At 43.0% G+C, this 17,697-nt stretch overlaps 1 protein-coding gene across 1 annotated transcript in view; it reads left to right on the plus strand.

Annotated features, from left to right (window-relative positions):
* Yeats2 (YEATS domain containing 2) overlaps positions 1-17,697 on the plus strand; it is a 94,515-nt gene that overhangs the window by 27,064 nt on the left and 49,754 nt on the right. The window contains exons 6-9 of the mRNA XM_051150701.1: positions 204-319; positions 2,549-2,710; positions 12,399-12,510; positions 16,108-16,152. Coding sequence (XP_051006658.1) covers positions 204-319; positions 2,549-2,710; positions 12,399-12,510; positions 16,108-16,152 — 435 coding nt within the window. The remainder of the gene's footprint in view (positions 1-203; positions 320-2,548; positions 2,711-12,398; positions 12,511-16,107; positions 16,153-17,697) is intronic.

A 17,697-nucleotide genomic window follows, 5' to 3' on the forward strand; every position in this document is an offset into this window, starting at 1 on the left:
CGCACTGCCAGGTCTTGTGGCCCATGCCCACACTCTCAGCACATGAGAGAGCAGATGAGAGCTACACAGCCCCAGCCTGGTTGGGCTGTAAAAGACCCTGTTTTCTCAAACATTCTGAGTTATTTTATTCATACTTTCCATTATGTCAGCATCCTATTGAATATTGTTTAAATGTGTACAAATGTTGATGTCGTTTCTTTCAGGACAATTCTAGTATTAGTGGACCCCATAAAAGAGAACTGCGGAATGCTGACCTCACAGGAGATGAGACTTCCCGGCTGTTTGTAAAGAAAACAATAGTAGTAGGCAACGTGTCCAAGTGAGTATGCGTGAGAGGTCTCCTGGCAGCCACCCACTTAACAGTGATGCTTTGCCTGCATTACTTTACTGTAGTGTTACAGTAGGAGGCTGGCTGAGGGATTCTTTCTTCCTAGCTCTTGTTTTTAAAGTAAGTGATGGTTCAGAGACATTCTTGGGTAATCTTGTGTCTTAGCAAAGTCAGAAGTAGACCTGAAAAGTGTTCGTCTAAGTTTCCTGGATCCAGTGATACTCTGCCTTGGACCGTATCTGTGACTATCCCTGGTGATAATTGAGGTGTTTACTCTTAAATGTCACTAGAGAAGAAACAGAACAGTAATGCTTTTTACATTTAGTGTTACTTGTTTTTTAATTTTTATTTTGTGTGTGAGTGTTTTGCCTGTGTGTATGTGTTCCACATGAATGCCTGGTGCCTGCTGAGGCCAGAAAAAGGCGTCAGATCCCCAAAACTAGAGTCACAGGGTTGAGAGCTTGCATGTGGGTGCTAGGGACCAACCTGAGTCCTCTGGAAAGGCAGTCCATGCTTTTAACCCACGAGCCTTCCCTCACCACCTGCCTATTTATTTTTGAGCCAGAGTCTCACGAAATAGTTTTTTCACCTTTATATAGACTCCTGGGATCAAACTGTAATCATGAAGCTTACATGGCAAGTGTTTTACCTACCAAACCATCTTTCATGCCTGAAAACCAATTTTGTGATTATTTATTTTTAGAATTAATAAAAGTTTAGTAAGGTTATTGAATATGGTATAATTATACAGAAGTCACTTACACATTAGAAAATATTTAAAAATCATATTTACACTAGCAATCACAATATGTCCAGTAAATGAGACCAAAGACAGGCTAGCTCTTCAAGATTTTTTATGCTTCTTTTTTGTTGTTGTTGTTGGTTTTTTTCAACACAAGATTTCTCCCTGTAGCCTTGGCTGTCCCCACTTGCTTTGTAGACCAGGCTGGCCTTGAACTCACAGTGATCCGCTTGCCTCTGCCTCCATGAGTGCTGAGATCAAAGGCATGTGCCACCACGACCTGTGGAATTTTTATACTGTATTAAAAGAAATAGAGCAATATGTCAGGCTAACAGACAAGAAGGCTTAGCATTGGGAATGCCTTTCTCCCTAAATTAAAACTGGCCTGCAGATAGTCTAGTGAAAATCCCAACAAAAGTCATGGAACTTACAGTCCTAGTGCTTTTGCGTGGAAGAGCACAGTGTGAAGACTGACTGGACAGGGTGTGCTGCATCTTGTTTCCTGTAGCGCTATGGATATCAGAGCCCTAGAGGCCGTGTCATGATTTTCTCCGGAATCTAAGGGTGCCCCAGTCACTGCCGTGTTCGCCCCCTGGGGTGGTGGCTGGGCTGTTGGAGGAGAATTGAGTGCAGCTGCCTTCTTGGGAACAGTGATGCGACACCAGAAGGCCAGCCTCTGCCTGCCCGAAACTGAATGGAAGGCTGAAGCTTCCTGCATGCCAGCTCATTTCTCCCACTTGATAAGAAAACAAGTTTGATTGATCTCTTTTAATTTGGGGTTGATAATCAGAAGACAAATTTTAAGGGAATTAAGTAGGTACAGGGGCTAGTGGGAGCTCGAGAACAAGTAAGGATTAGGGACTGACTAGGTGTGACTGCTCCTAAGGACAGCTGGGATCTTAATCTTGTTTTAAGCAGGACCTCACTCCTAGTTGTTAAGTTGGTTTTTGTAGGGGGGGTGTTTTTGTTTTTTTGTGGTTTTTTGGGGGGTTGTTGGTTTTTAAATGCATTTATGTGTTTTGCCTTCATGTATGTGTGTGCACCATGTGTGTGCCCGCAGAGGTCAGAAGAGAGTATCATGTGCTCAGAACTGGAGGTACAGACTCTTGTGAGCTGTTCTGTGGGTACTGGGAATCAAACCCGAATCCTCTGGAAGAGAAGCCAGTGCTTTTAGTTGCTGAGCCATCACTCTAGCCCCAGTTATTAGTTTTGAAGTTGTGTATTATTATTATTATTATTATTATTATTATTATTATTATTATTATTATTATTGTGAATACAAGCATCATTCTTGTATGTATGGACTTGTACATCATGGCACATGTGTGGAGGTCAGGACTTTTTTTAGGTGGGATCCTGGGATCAAATTTAGATCATCAGAATTTTGTGGCAAGTGCCTTCATCCACTGAGCTGCTTCACCAGCTTAAATGGTTAGAGTTTTTAAGGAAGAATTCATCTCTCCCTCTTTCTTCTCCAGGTACATACCTCCAGATAAGCGAGAAGAAAATGACCAGTCAACCCATAAGTGGATGGTGTATGTCCGAGGGTCCCGCAGAGAACCCAGCATTAATCACTTTGTCAAGAAAGTTTGGTTCTTTCTTCATCCTAGCTATAAACCAAATGACCTTGTGGAGGTTAGGTGAGGACACCTAAGATTTACTGACTTCAAGAAAAGTGACTAGCTTTGTAATGTGCCCTAGAATGTTTGTGCTGTTAGTAACTTGCTCACTGCCTGCAATTGGTCATTAGGTAGCTTTAGCTGTGGTTTCTCTGCAGTGGTTTCACTAACTGGTGCTCTCAGCTCTTGTCATGTGGTCAGTGGACTGTTGGAAGTCTTGAAACACTGGTGCATATAAAGTATCACTGATAATTAAATCAGCAGCTTAACATCACACACAACACTTTGGTGTTGGCTTTAGAAGGAGTGTCTTTCTCTTCATATTTGTGGTTTCTGGACCATCTTTTCCTTTTCCCTAAAATCACCTCGTTCCCGAGCCTGGCTGTTGTGGTGCACACCTTTAATCCGGGCACTGGGAGGCAGAGGCAGGTGGATCTCTAAATTTCAGGCCAGCCTAGTCTACAAAGTTCTAGAACAGCCAGAGCTACACAGAGAAACCCTGTCTCAAAACAAACAAACAAAATCCCATTGCCACCCTGCTGCAGCCCAGAAGCCCCGCCCTCCTCCTCTGTGGTGGCTATCTATTACTTTCCCATGTGGGCATCTCTGAAAACCAGCTTTAGAACCTTGTTTACTGATGTTGCTCTTCACCACTAGACCCCCTTTTTACAGCTTCTCAGGTCCCCACCCAGCTCCTCTCTTCTCCAGGCCCACCCCATCCTCATCTCCCCCGAGAAGAGAGCAGGCCGCCTAGGAACATCTGCCAAGCACAGCAACTGCAATGAGATCAGGCACAAGCCCTCGTATCAAAACTGGGCAAGGCAACCCAGTAGGATTAAGAGAGTGCCAAGAGCAGGTGAAAGAGGCAGGAACACCCCACCTCCTGACAACGGAGTCCACCCCAAACACTAAGCTACACAACCGTAACATTGCAGAAGACCTAGCACAGACCCACTCAGGCTCTGTGAATGTTACTGTAGTCACTGTGAGTACCCATGAGCCGTGTTCTCCTAGTATCTTTAAGCTCTCTGGCTCCCACAGTTCCTCCTCCTCCTCTTCCTCTTTCTCCAGATTCCCTGAGCTCCAAGGGGAGGGACCCAATTGAGACCTGCAACCTGGACTCTCCACCTAACGTTTGACTGTGGGTCTCTGCATCTACTCCCATCAGCTGATGGAGGAGGCCGCTGACGCTGACTGGACTAGGCATGATCTATGAGTATAGCAGGGCAGAGCATCATTAGCAGTCATTTCAGGTTTTGTTTTTTGGCTACTCATGTTTGGTTCCACCCTAGGTCTCTGAGCTATCTAGTTTCTGGTTCCTGGTCATTCAGGCAATGTCAAGAATGAGGTCACGCTTGTGTGGGCCTCAAATTAAACCAGTCAGTGGTTCGCTTCTGGTTTTTTAATTGATTTTCTTTTTCATTTTTTTTTTTTTTTTTTTCATTTTACATCCTGATTACAGCCCCCCTCCCTCCTCTCTTCCTGGTTTCACCCTCCTACCCTCTTCTTCCCTACCACTCCCCTGTAAGGTTGATCACTTTCATAAGTTCTGCATCATCATTGCCCCAGTACATTTTCCATGCAGGACAGATTGCACATTGAAGGTTTTGTGGCTGGGTTGATGTCCCCATCCTACCACTGGGGGCCTTGCCTGCTTATAGAAAATGGCTGCTTCAGGCTTAGAGTCCTCTATTACCAAGAGTTCTTGCTATGGTCACCCTCGTAGATTCCAGGAAGGTTTCCCTGCACTAGGTTTCCAAATTCCAGTCGCCTCTCTTACTCTCTCCTTTCACCTCCCCTACACCACCACCACTGCCACCACCTCCTCCTAATGTCCACTGATAAGTGAGTACATACTTCTGAGTCTGGACTACCTCACTCAGGATGACCCATTTGCCCTCAAATTGCATGGTGTCCTTGTTTTTAATAGCTGAGTAGTATTCTATAGTATAAATGTACCACATTTTCTTTATCCATTCTTCAGTTGAGAGGCGTCTAGGTGGTTTCCTGTTTCTGGCTATTAGGAATAAAGCCACTATGAACATAGCTGAACAAGTGTCCTTGTAGTAGGATAGAACATCCTCCTGTGAGTATGTGCCCAGAGTGCTATAGCTGGGTCTTGAGGTAGAACTATTCCCAATTTCCTGAGAAGCCACCAAGTTTATTTCCAAAGTGGCTGCACACGTTGGCACTACTACCACCAATGGAGGACTGTTCCCCTTTCTCCACCTCCTCATCAGCATGATGTGTTGTCACCTGGGGTTTTTATCTTAGCCATTCTAACAGGTGTAAGACGGAATCTCAAAGTCATTTTGATTTGCATCCTGATGGCTAAGGATGTTGAACATTTCAAGTATTTCTTAGTCATTTGAGTTTTGTCTGTTGAGAATTCTGTCTAGAGTTGTACTCCATTGTTTAAATTGGATTATTTTGTTTGTTGATATTTAGGTTCTTGAGTGTCATCCCCCCGCCCCCACCCCTCTCTGTGTGTGATATTAGGCCCCTGTCAAAGATGTGGAGTCAGTAAATAATCTTTTTCCGTTCTGTAGGCTGCTGTTTTGTCCTACGACAGTGCCCTTTGCTTTACCGTTTCATGAGGTCCCATTTATTGCTGATCTTGGTGCTTGTGCTGCTCTAGTTCTGTGTAGGAAATTGTCCGTGTGTTCAAGGATTTTCTTCTGTGAGGTTCGGTGTCCTGGTGTTATGTTGAGGTCTTTGATCCACTTAGTTTTGTGCAGGGTGATATACATGGATCTATTTGTAGTCTACATGTAGGCATCCAGTGAGACCAGCACTACTTGCTGAAGGTGCTTTCCTTTGTCCACTGTGCGTTTCTACTGTCAGATGTCTGGATGTGTAGGTACGTCTGGGTATCCATTGATGAACCTGTCTGCTTAGACATTACCACATAGCTGCTGCTTGAAATCAAGGATGATGAGACCTCTGGACGTCCTTCCTTCCTTCCTTCCTTCCTTCCTTCCTTCCTTCCTTCCTTCCTTCCTTTCCTTCCTTCCTTCCTTCCTTCCTTCCTTTCCTTCCTTCCTTTCTTTCTTCTTTGTTTTTCGAGACAGGGCCTAGACTCGCTTTATAGACCAGGCTGGCTTCAAACTCACAGAGATCCACCTGCCTCTGCCTCCCGAGTGCTGGGATTACATGCGTGCACCACCAGTTCGGCTTTCTGGAAGTTCTGTTATTGTTCAGGATTGCATTAGCTATCCTGCATTTTTTATTTTTCCAAGTGAATTTGAGAATTGTCCTTTCAAGGTTGGTAAAGAATTGTGTTGGAATTTTGATGGGAATTACACTGAATCTGTAGATTGCTTTTATAGATTGAACATTTTTACTACGTTAATCCTACCAATCCATGAGCGTGGGAGATCTTTCCATCTTCTGATATCTTCTTTAATTTCTTCCTTCAGAGACTTCGGGTTCTTGTCATACAGGTCTTTTACTTGCTTGATTAGAGTTACGCCAAGATATGTTGTTTGCCTAATTTCTTTTTCATTTATATACAGGAGAGCTATTGTGTTTTTTGAGTTAGTTTTGTATCTAGCCACTTTGTTGAAGGTGTTCTCTGGTAGAATTTTTGGGGTCACTTAGTATATTATCTGTGAGTATCTATACTTTGACTTCTTCCTTTCCAATTTGTATCCCCCAATCGCCTTTAGTTGTCTTATTGCTCTAGCTAGAACTTCAAGTACTATGTTGTATAGATGTGGAGACACTGGACAGCTTTGCTTTGTTCCTGATTTTAGTGGAATTGCTTTGAGTTTTCTTCATTTAATTTGATTTTGGCTATGTATAGGTTTGCTGTATATAGCTTTTATTTTGTTTAGGTATGTGTCTTGTATCTGTGATCTCTCCAACTTTTACCATGAAGGGGTGTTGTTTTTTGTCAAAGGCTTTTCACCTTGTAATGAGAGTATCATGTGTTGTTTTTTTCTTTCAGTTTATTTATATGGTGGATTACATTGACTGGTTTTCATATGTTGAACCGCCCCTGCATCTCAAGGATGAAGCCTCCATGGTTGTGGTGGATGATACTTTTTATATGTTTTTGGATTTGATTTTTGAGTATTTTATTGAGTATTTTTATATCTATGTTTATAATGGAAATTGGTCTATAAATCTGTTCAATTTTGTGTGATTTGGGTATCATCATGACTGGCTTCATAAAATGAGTTTGGCAATGTTTCTTTTGTTTGTGGAATAATTTGAGGAGTATTGGCATTAGTTTTTGTTTTGTTTTGTTTTGCTGAACAGTCCAGTAGAATTCTTCTATAAAACCATCTGGCCCTGGGTTTTTGTTGTTGTTGTTGTTTGATTGGGGGGCTTTTGATGACTGCTTCTACTTCCTTGGAGGTTATAGAATCTGTTTAAATTGTTTATCTGATCTTGATTAAACTTTGATAAATGTTATCTCTTAAGAAAATTATCTGTTTCTTCTAGATTTTCCTATTTTGTGCTGTGTAAGTTTTTAAAGTATGACCTAATGATTCTTTGGATTTCCCCAGTGTCTCTTAGTATACCCTCCTTTTTCATTTCTGATTCTGTTAATTTGGATATTCTCTCTCCATCTTTTTGTTGGGATAAAGGTTTGTCTATCTTGTTGATTTTGCCCCTCCCCCAAAATGAACCAATTCTTTGTTTCATTGATTCTGTGCATTCCTCCCTTTGTTTCTATTTTATTGATTATTTCTTGCCTTATATTCTTCTTGTTTGTGGACACTTTTTTCCTAGAGTTTTCAGATGTACTGTTAGGTCGCTAAGTGCCTTATGTAGGCACTTAGAGCTGTGAACTTTTCTCTTACCACTGTTTTCATTATGTCCCATAAGTTTGGGTCTGTTGTATATTTTCATTGAATTCTGGACAGTCTTTTCATTTCTGTCTTGACCCAGTTTTCATTCAGTAGACAGTTGTTCAGTTTCCATGAGTTTTTAAGCATTTCGTTGTTTCTGTTGTTGAAATCCAGCTTTAATCCATGGTGGTCTGATAGGATGCAGGGGCTTATTTCATTTTTCTTTTTATCTGTTGAGACTTGGTTTGTGACAAGTTTGCAGTCAGTTTTAGAGAATGTTCTACGAGGTGCTGAGACAAAGGTAGATTCTTTTGAGTTTGTGTGAAATGTTTCTGGGCTTTGGGTTTTAACGTCTCTTAGCTCCATTATTGCTCCATTTAGTTACTGTATGGATAACCTGTCTTCTGCTGAGTGGGGAATTCAAGTCTCCCAGGATAAAACTGTGAGGGTCAGCATATGATCTAAGCTTTAGTAATATTTCTTTTTCAAACATGGGTGCCCTTTTGTTTCGGCCATAGGTGTTAAGAATTTAAACACCCTCATGGAATTTTCCTTTGAGTATTAAGTGTTTTCCCCTATCTCTTGATTAGTTTTAATTTGAAGTCTATTTTGTTAGATGTTGGAATGGCTATACCAGCTTATTTCTTAGGTCCATTGGCTTGGAAAATCTTTTTCGAAACCTGTACTCTGAGGTAACTTATGCCTGTCTGTGATGCTGAGGTGTGTTCTTGTGCACAGCAGAAGAATGGAGCCTGTTCCTGCATCCATTCTGTTAGCCTGTGTCTTCCCGTAGGGGAATGGAGTCCACTGATCAATGGCCAATGATCGTCAATTCCTGTTCTTTTGTTGTTGGTATGTCTGTAAGAGTGTGGGAATGTATGAAGGTGCGTGCATGTGAGTGTGTTTCTCTTCTTCTTGTTGGTATGAGATTATTTCCTGTGTTTTCGTGGGTTGGAGTTTTTCTTCTAGTACCTTCTGTAAGGCTGGATTTGTAGATAGATAATGTTTAGATTTGACTTTATTGTGGAATATCTTGTTTTCTTTAGGGTGATTGAGAGTTTTGCTGGGTATAGTAGTCAGTACTGGCATCTGTGGTCTCTTAGAGTCTGTAACACTTCTGCCCAGGCCCTTCTGGCTTTTAGAATCTCCATTGAGAAGTTGGATGTAATTCTAATAGGTCTGTCTTATATGGTACTTGTTCTTTTCCCCTTCCAGCTTTTAATATTACTTGTTTGTTCCGTATGTTTATTGTTTTGATTATTATACAACCAGAGAACTTTCTTTGCTAGCCCAATCTATTTGGTGTTTTGTAACCTTCTTGTACCTTTATAGGCATGTCCTTTTTTAGGTTATGAAAATTTGTTTCTACATGAATACACAAATAAAAGCTTTTTTTAAAGTGCTAAAAAATATTGGCTGGGGAATTGAAGATGTGCCTCCACACCCCGCCTTAACTTTCAGCTCCTTGGTGTTTGGGCCTCTTACTAATAGCAGCTTCTTCAAGGTCTGATATGGTTCCTAGAACTAGTAAACACTCACTTCATGTTTGATGCGGAGTGAGTTGCTGAGTTTGTGAGGTGGGCCGTTCCACTATAACTCTGCTTGCTGGGGACTTTTAAATTATAATGAGCAGAGGCCTAAATTTCTGTGAGTTTGTTTTTTGTTTTTTGTTTTTTTTCCAGGGGTAGGAGTTGATAGAGGGCCTTGCTATATAGCCCTGACTGGCCTGGAACTCTGTTCTAGACTGTCCTCTTGTCTCAGCCTCCAATGTGCTGAGATGGCAGGTGTGCACTTCTTCTAACTGCTGGAAAGTAAATTCTTCTGTGCCTTTGGTACCGGTCTGCTAGATTTCAAATACTGGCAAGAAGCTCGAGTCTCTTTCATTGTCCTTACTTTAGGGTACACTTACTTCAGCTCTCATTCTTGTCAGTAGGTTATAGTCCCTGGCACACTCCAGCTTAGCTGTACTCCTAAATTATTCTTCTAAGACATAGTGTAACGTTCCAAGTAAGGTAGAATGTAAAGTAGGGTAATAAAATTAGCCTGTGTCTTGGATTTAGTTATAACTTAGAATCTTCTCTATGGTTCTGCAAAGCTGGTTTGTACCTAGTGTCAGAATTAATTATTTTGTTTGTTTGTTTTATTTTTATTTTTTGAGACAGGGTTTCTCTGTGTAGCCCTCTCTTTTCTGGACTCACTTTCTAGACCAGGCTGGCCTCGAACTCACAGAGATCCACCTGCCTCTGCCTCCTGAGTGATGGGATTACAGGCATGTGCCACCACTACCCGTTGTTAGAATTAATTTGATGTAATTTGATGCAGCCTTTGGGATGTTCAGTTTAATTTTTTTTTAATCAAAGTGCAGCTGTGTTTCTTATGATGGCTGAATCTTCTCGGTACTGCACATAACTAGATGAAGAGTACGGGTCTCTTCTCCTATAGAAGCTGTTTTCTTATTTTACTCACTTGTCACAACTATCCTTAGCCGTCTTCCTAAGAGCTGTGAGAGTGAACTTTATAAGCTAGTCACTTAAGTGTATGTTGGATTCTGGGCTTTGTGTGGCGAACACTTGGTCCCTGCCTTTGGTAAGTGAGATGGACTATCCCTATCCTAGGTGTATGTGAGACACCAGTCTGACAGCAGCTTACTGTACTCTTGAGCATCTAGCAGGAGAACTGGGTAGTGAGGAGATCTGCCACTGTGGCCACTAGAACTAGCACGGTGGTTGAGAGCATGGCCTCTGTAGCCTAGAGCTTGAGTTTGAATTCTGCTTTTACTGCTTGCTTGCTTGCTGTGTGGCCTTGCAAGGTAGTTATGCAGTTGAACTGTGTCTCAGGATGGTGCTTAGTGAGGTTAAGTTAATAGATGCAAAGGTTTATAACAACATTTGCATTAAGGTTTACCACCGTCACCATGAAGTCAAAAGTGTTCATCCTAGGAAGACCTCAGGGTAGCATTTTAGCTCTTTTGAAGGTCTTCCATGTAGAGGAATAACTTATTTATTCTTTTTTTTTTTTTTTAATTTATTCTTGTTACATCTCAATGGTTATCCCATCCCTTGTATCCTCCCGTTCTTCCCTCCCTCCCATTTTCCCCTTGTTTCCCTCCCTATGACTGTGCCTGAGGGGCCTTCCTTCCCCTGTATATGCTCATAGGATATCAAGTCTCTTCTTGGTAGCCTGCTAGCCTTCCTCTGAGTGCCACCAGGTCTCCCCCTCTAGGGGACATGGTTAAATGTGAGGCACCAGAGTTCGTGTGAAAGTCATACCCCACTCTCCACTCAACTGTGGAGAATGTTCTGTCCATTGGCTAGATCTGGGTAGGGGTTTAAAGTTTACTGACTGTATTGTTTTTGGCTGGTGCCTTAGTTTGAGCGGGACCCCTGGGCCCAACTTATTTATTCTTTATCATTCTAAATCTAGAACGTTCATGGAACAGATAGACCTGACTGGCATTTAACTCCACGCTCTGCCCCAGCCTCCCCAGTGCTTTGTTTACTTGAGCTGTGCCCAGCTGAAGCTTTCACTAAGTAGCCATCCTGGGTCGCCAGAAGTAACTGAAAAACAGCTTGGCCACTGCTTGTGGGTTTTTTCCTGGTCATCAATATGTTTAAACAGAATGGATGTAAACCTGTAGTGCCTAGTGTTAAAGTCATGGAGGTGACTACAGGCTGAGAGTACAAATGTAAGGCAGAGGAGACAGAACCAGACTCGGAAAGTTGTCAGTGTATTGTCTCCATCCCCAGGTCTTGGCAAACACCTGGCGCCTGAAGGATGGCTCGTTTTGCTGTAGTCTGGCACAAAGAGCAGCTACATAGTAGCTTGCTAAAAGTGGAGCCACTGCTCAGATGCAGAGGGCTCACGGGGAGCCACTGCTCAGATGCAGAGGGCTCACGGGGAGCCACTGCTCAGATGCAGAGGGCTCACGGGGAGCCACTGCTCAGATGCAGAGGGCTGACCTCGCTGTACTTGGTGTGGTTATTTTCTGTGCTTTCCAGGTTGCTCTTGAGTTCAGGGCTTTTCCTGTCGCCCATGCTCAGTTTCTGGATCTGCTTGTTAATTCCCGTCTGTTAGGCCCCTCTCAGGCTGTGTTCCGAGACACTGCTGTAACTGAATCCGTGTCTCAGTTTTCCAGGAGCATATCCAGGGAGAGCGCCTTTCTGCCCAATCTCAGCATCTTAATACAGTCTGACGTCGATTCACAACCGTTTCGACTTACAAACCCATTAACTTAAATATATAGTCTGAATACTTCAAGATCGCACAATTACATTTCTAAATGTTTTTATTATGGAAAATTCCATATGTACACAGAAGCAAAGAGTGTAATGAATCTTCATGCACCCAAAGTGAGTAGTAGCACTTTGCCAGCCGCATTCATTCATTTCCCTTCTTTCTTCATAAACTATGTTGGGACTGAATATTCTTTTGTCGGGTTAGCATTTGGATACACACTCCTGCGCCCTAACATCACAGCCGCTATGTAGGGAAGGGCATATTGTGAGCAGCTTGCTTGCTTTTTAAGATTGCACCAACTAACTTACCACTTTAAGATTGAATGTGATGTTGTTTTTTGGGTTTTTGTTTGTTTGTTTTTTGGTTTGGGATGTACATCTTGCATCCTGTGCCTGTCAGCTGCCAGTCAGGCTTCTGCCTTTGTAGTGTGACATTTTCAAACAGCTCTACTTAAGAAATGCCTTGGAATGATTCAGACTTACTTGTGAGCTATAGTCATTGGGAACAGAAGGGTTAGTGTAGACTTGGATTACAGTGTTATTAGCGTGTGTGTTAACATGCGGATTTAGTGTCTTGCGATCTTGGGAAGATGTGAACTTTTGTCTCTTAGGAAAACTTTTTTAGAATGAGAGTATAAACTTGGGTGAATGTGTAAAATTTCTGCTTTTCCCTAGAGAGCCCCCTTTTCATCTGACTAGAAGAGGTTGGGGTGAGTTTCCCGTCAGAGTGCAAGTTCACTTTAAGGACAGCCAGAACAAGCGGATAGACGTCATACACAACCTGAAGGTACTGTGCAGTGCGCTGCTGCCTACAAACAGGGTTTGCATCGCCTGCCTTGGCCCGAGCTCGGAGGCTGTGATGCCTTCTGTTGCAGCTGCCTTCTCCTCAGCGTGGGGGAGGAAACAAACCCTGAGTACATCCTCTATCAAGCACATGACTGATGTGTTGCTTGAGAGTCTGTTACTCTAGTCTTTGTCTATTTATTTTATATTAGGTGAGGCAAATATTTTGTGTTGTTCAAGCCCGAACACTGCAAATACAAGCATCACACAAAACACCTATATAAAGATGAAGAGAACATGTTTGGACAGTAGTAGTGCATATGTTTGTAGTAGTTTTGAATTGAGCCTCCTTCATTAGTCTACCAGTTTAGACCAGTGGCTACCCATGAAGCCCTTATAATTCATATTTATTAAATATTTCCCATACAAAGAAAAAACTACTGTTCTGGTACATCAGAGGCAGAACATTAACACTGCGTGCAGAGAAGTCTGCCCTGTACATACGCTATAGTAAAGCACTAGATTCAATCCCCGGCACCAATTAAAAATAAAAGTAAGTTTTTAGCATTGTGATGTAGTGCAGCGGTAGTAGCCCCTGACTAGCATGGGCAAGAAATTCTCCGCACCACATAGAAAAAGTCACCCATGATTTTTTAAAGGTTAAAAAAACCCTAAAACAAGAAATAATACCAAAATGTTGGATTATTAAAATAATGACATTGTGGCTAGTTTTTCTGCTCCTTTTTGTTGGTTTTGTTTTTTAATATTTTTTTGCAATTACATAATAAATACATATAACTATTCAGTTGGAAGGCTATCATGTTTAAAGTTCCTCTTGGCACTCTTTACAGTATAGGCGGTGACATTTATATGTGATTTGGTTCTAATAGTATGCTTTCCCAAGTCACCCTTCAGTGTGACTGTCACCAGTGGCTCCCAAGACTGAACTAACCAAGTTGAAAGCATTGGAGTTTTCTTCTTCATTGCACCTTTGTTGTGCAAATGTAACTATTCCAGTTCCTTCTGATACAGACAGCACTGTTTGTTTCTATTTCTGTGGTCTTGAGGTTGGAGAACAGAAAACGGCTAGCTTTACAGCACTCCAGGTGGGCTCTGCCCAGAAGGGCTGGCACTGCCCTGACCTGGCCTTTTTACACATGACTGTTCTGTCTGCATGATGTATGTACACCACATGCTTGCCTGGCTTCCACAGAGACCAGAAAAGGGCACATGGTCCCTGGACACTGGAGCTAGGGTTGCAAGCCACTGTGGGGGTGTGGGGAACAGCACCCAAGTCCTCTACAAGAGCGGTCAGTACTCTTCACCATTGAGCCTGCTCTCTGGCTACAGTTTGTGCTTTCCTCTGGTCACTCCACATACTATTTTATTTGGCGGTGGACACCAGCCTTAATTCATCAAACAGAGGGCATGTTTACCTAGTTCTTACCTATTATCTTTTTTCTGGGTCTCAGTGCAAGAGTATTCGAGACACAGTTTTTTGGTTGTTTTGTTTGTTCATGTTTGAGACAAGTTCTCACTATGTAGATCAGACTGGCCTGCAACTCACAGAGATCTGCCCATTAACACTGGCACTAAAGGTTTGTGCCACCACTCTATATGAGTATTCATTTGTGCCCATCAGTGCAGTTGTCCATGGAGGCCAGGGACACTGGATCCCCTGGAGCTGGAGTTGTAAGTGCTTGTGAGTTGTCTGGAAGTCACGCTCAAGTCCTCTGCAGGAGCAGTCTTAACTGTTATTGTCTTAACGTCAGAGCCGTTTCTCTAGCCCTAGTAAAGAACTCTCAGCACCTTTGCTAGAAGCATGTCTTTGCTATTTTGTTGTATAATTAGCCTGATCCTAGACTCAGTTGCGGCCCAGAGAAGGAAAGAGGGCAGAGTCTGGTCTCCTCTGCCCTGGCACTGGGGAGCCTGGTACAGACCTGTTCTCAGTAGGGCGTCTGTCAGTAGCTGTAAGGCTGCGGTGAAAGTGACTTGATCAGTTCTTAGCTTATATACAACAACATAGATTATAGAGAGAGTGGCTTCTGTCTAGAGGATAGGGAGAGACAGAGATAACCTAAAGTTGTCCTTGTCTTTGAGCAGCTGTTGTCCTGACTAAGAACGTAAAGATTAAACCTACGATGTCAGGGTCCAGAGAGCCTAGTCTTGCTGCCCAAGCCATAGAATCTGCAGCATCATTTGTTTTCCCACAGGAATCCAATTCCTACTGAGACACTGAGTCTAGGTAGATCCAGGCAGAACCTGCAGCACTGTTTCCCTCCACAGATGCCCACAGGCCTCCTACTGAGACATTGCGACTCGAGCTAGCATACTCCAGGCTCACTCACCAGGAGAAATTGTTCATATCAAAGCAGTGTTAGTGCTCATACATGGTGTCCCTGTCCCACTTCCTGTGCCCCCCACCCCCCAGAGAGCCCAGGTACAGGCCTGTGCTACGAGGCCACCCTGTCCTCAGGAAGAAAAAAAAGAGGCTGTCATTTTTACATGGGCCCAGATTCCGCCTTTCCATGCCCCCACCATGCTGCTGTCCCCAGTGCCCGAGCGTGACCTGTCAGCCACCACGCATGCTGCTATTTCTCTGTCCATATCAGCTTTTCTGATTCTGTCTCAGTGTCCCCTTGAAGCTACATCTGAACTCTTCTCACTGCCATTGCTTGTGTTACTGCTTTTAATCTTCAGAGCACCAAAATATGGTGGACGGAGTTACCTTGGCAGGGTGGCCGCCTCCACAGCTTCCCCACTGTCCTGTCTCTCAGAAACCCTTAAACCCCGTGCTTACTCCTCCCCAGCCGGCTTCACTTGTTCCTGTTTATCTTTTGTTTTTCTGCCCAACTTACTGGCTTTTCTTTTGTCTTACTGTACAGTGTTTAGACTGGTAAAGTGTCAAAAATTATTTTTTCAGCGTGGGACATGTTGAAATGCTACAGTAAGGAGAATTTCAGTGTAGTTGTAAACTCCAGTTAGTAACAGCATTCCCTCAGTTTATATCCCTTGCCTTAGAAATGAATCTTTTGTGGCGCTAATGTATTTGCAGTATTTAATGTTGGCTGTACTTTTCAGTTTTCATTCAAAATTGTGCTTTGTGTCTGTGCACTGTGCAATTGATCATAGCACTGCACATGCATTCCTGTGGCTGTCATTTGAAATACTTTCAAATATTTTCACGCAACTTTTATAAACTCACATAGTACCTTAAAAATTCATGTGATGTGATCTAGTGAAGCCTCATTTCCAGATTGTCCTTAGAATTTGTTTTGTTTCGGTTTGTTTTTTGTTTTTTCAAGACAGGGTTTCTCTGTGTAGCCTTGGCTGCCTGAACTCGCTTTGTTGACCAGGCTGGCCTCGAACTCACAGTGATCCACCTGCCTCTGCCTCCCTAGTGCTGGGATAAAAGGCATGCACCACCACGCCCAGCTAGAATGGATTTTTAAAGTGCACAATTCATAACTATATAATTGGGTTTGGCTTTACTCAAAAAAGCTATTCCTAGAATATTGAGGATCAGCTTGTGGTGAATTGGTGTTAGGTAGGTTCATGAACAAAGTGAAAAACCTAACATTTCCCCTTTATCTTTGAATAGCTGGATAGAACCTACACTGGCTTACAGACCCTGGGTGCGGAGACGGTAGGTACCATTCCTCAGCCCTGTATGGAACAAGGTGGGGTGCGTGTGTGCGTTTGCGCGCGTGCTATGCTCAGCTCGTGTGTGTACTGCAGGGCCTCACTCTGCAGCCTAGGCTAACCTCAAACCCACACTGCCTACCTCAGCCTCTTGAGCTACAGTTACAGGCATTTAACAACAACGGAAATGAGTCTTGCTCATTTCTAAAGTTGACTTCTCTGCTGCCCCACCCATTGTGTGTGGGGGTTTTTTATTGTGGTTTAAAACATGACAATTTTTAGGATATGAAGCGTGTCCAGCATGCAGCTCAATGACATGAAATGTTAGGAGATGTCATCCATCTCCTAAGCTTTTCTCATCTGGCGAGTCGATATCTGTTAAGTTGCTCCCGCCACTCGCCTTTTTGTCTATAGGAACTTGTCTCCTTCATATGATTGGAATCAGAATATTTGGGTAATATCCTCAGGGTTCATCCATGTTGGAGGAAGCATTAGAATCCATCTCCCCTTTTAAGATTTACAGATTACACACGCCTGTAATCCCAGCACTCAGGAGGCAAGGGCAGGCAGAGCTCTAAGTTCAAGGCCAGCCTGGTCTACAGAGTGAGTCCAGGAAAGCCAGGGCTACACAGAGAAACCTTGTGTCTTACCTTTCTCCACCACATGTGTGCCTCATGGCCATGGAGGCCCGAGTAGGGTGTTGATCCCCTGGAACTGAAATTAAAGATAGTTGTGAAGTCAGTATGTGGGTGCTGGGAGCTGAACCCAGGTCTTGTGCAAGAGCAACAAGTGCTCTTATTTTTTTCCTTTTAAGACTTACTTTACTTTTAGTCATTTATACGTGTTTCTGAGTATATGCCACATGTGTGCATGGGTTCCTGAAGAAGCCAGATTTGATCCCCTGGAGCTGCAGTTATAGGCGGTTGCAAGCCACCTAATGTGGGAATTGGGAATCAAACTGAGGTCCTCTAGAATAGTAAAACATGCTCTTAGCCACGGAGCCGTCTTCCTAGCCCCTAATGATTTAAAATTTTATTTATATATGCAAATGTTCTGCCTTCATGATATGCCCTACATATGTGAAGAAGGCACTTAAAACAGTTGTTAACAAGCATGAGAGAGCTGGGAATTGACTCTGTAAGAGCAGTAAGCACTCTCAGTCACTTCTACTACCCTCTTCCTTCCTTTTGTTGTGTTTTGTTTTCTTGTTTGTTTTGTGTAGCCCTGGCTGTCCTGGACTCACTTTGTAGACCAGGCTGGCCTCAAACTCACAGCGATCCACCTGCCTCTGCCTCCCAAGTGCTGGGATTACAGGCGTGCACTACCACACCCGGATCTCAAGCATTGTTTTTATGGACTTGTTGGCTGTTAATATTTTCTTGGAAGAAATGTCTATTCAGGTCTTTACCCAGCTTTTAAATTACGTGTGTGTGCTTGTATGTCTCTGTGTGTGTGTGTGTGTGTGTGTGTGTGTGTGTGTGTGTGTGTGTGTATTGTACGTACATACACACACATGCATACACACACACACACATATATGAATGTGTGG

Source organism: Acomys russatus, chromosome 8, assembly GCF_903995435.1.
Source record: "Acomys russatus chromosome 8, mAcoRus1.1, whole genome shotgun sequence".
In the NCBI taxonomy this organism is placed as follows: Eukaryota; Metazoa; Chordata; class Mammalia; order Rodentia; family Muridae; genus Acomys; species Acomys russatus.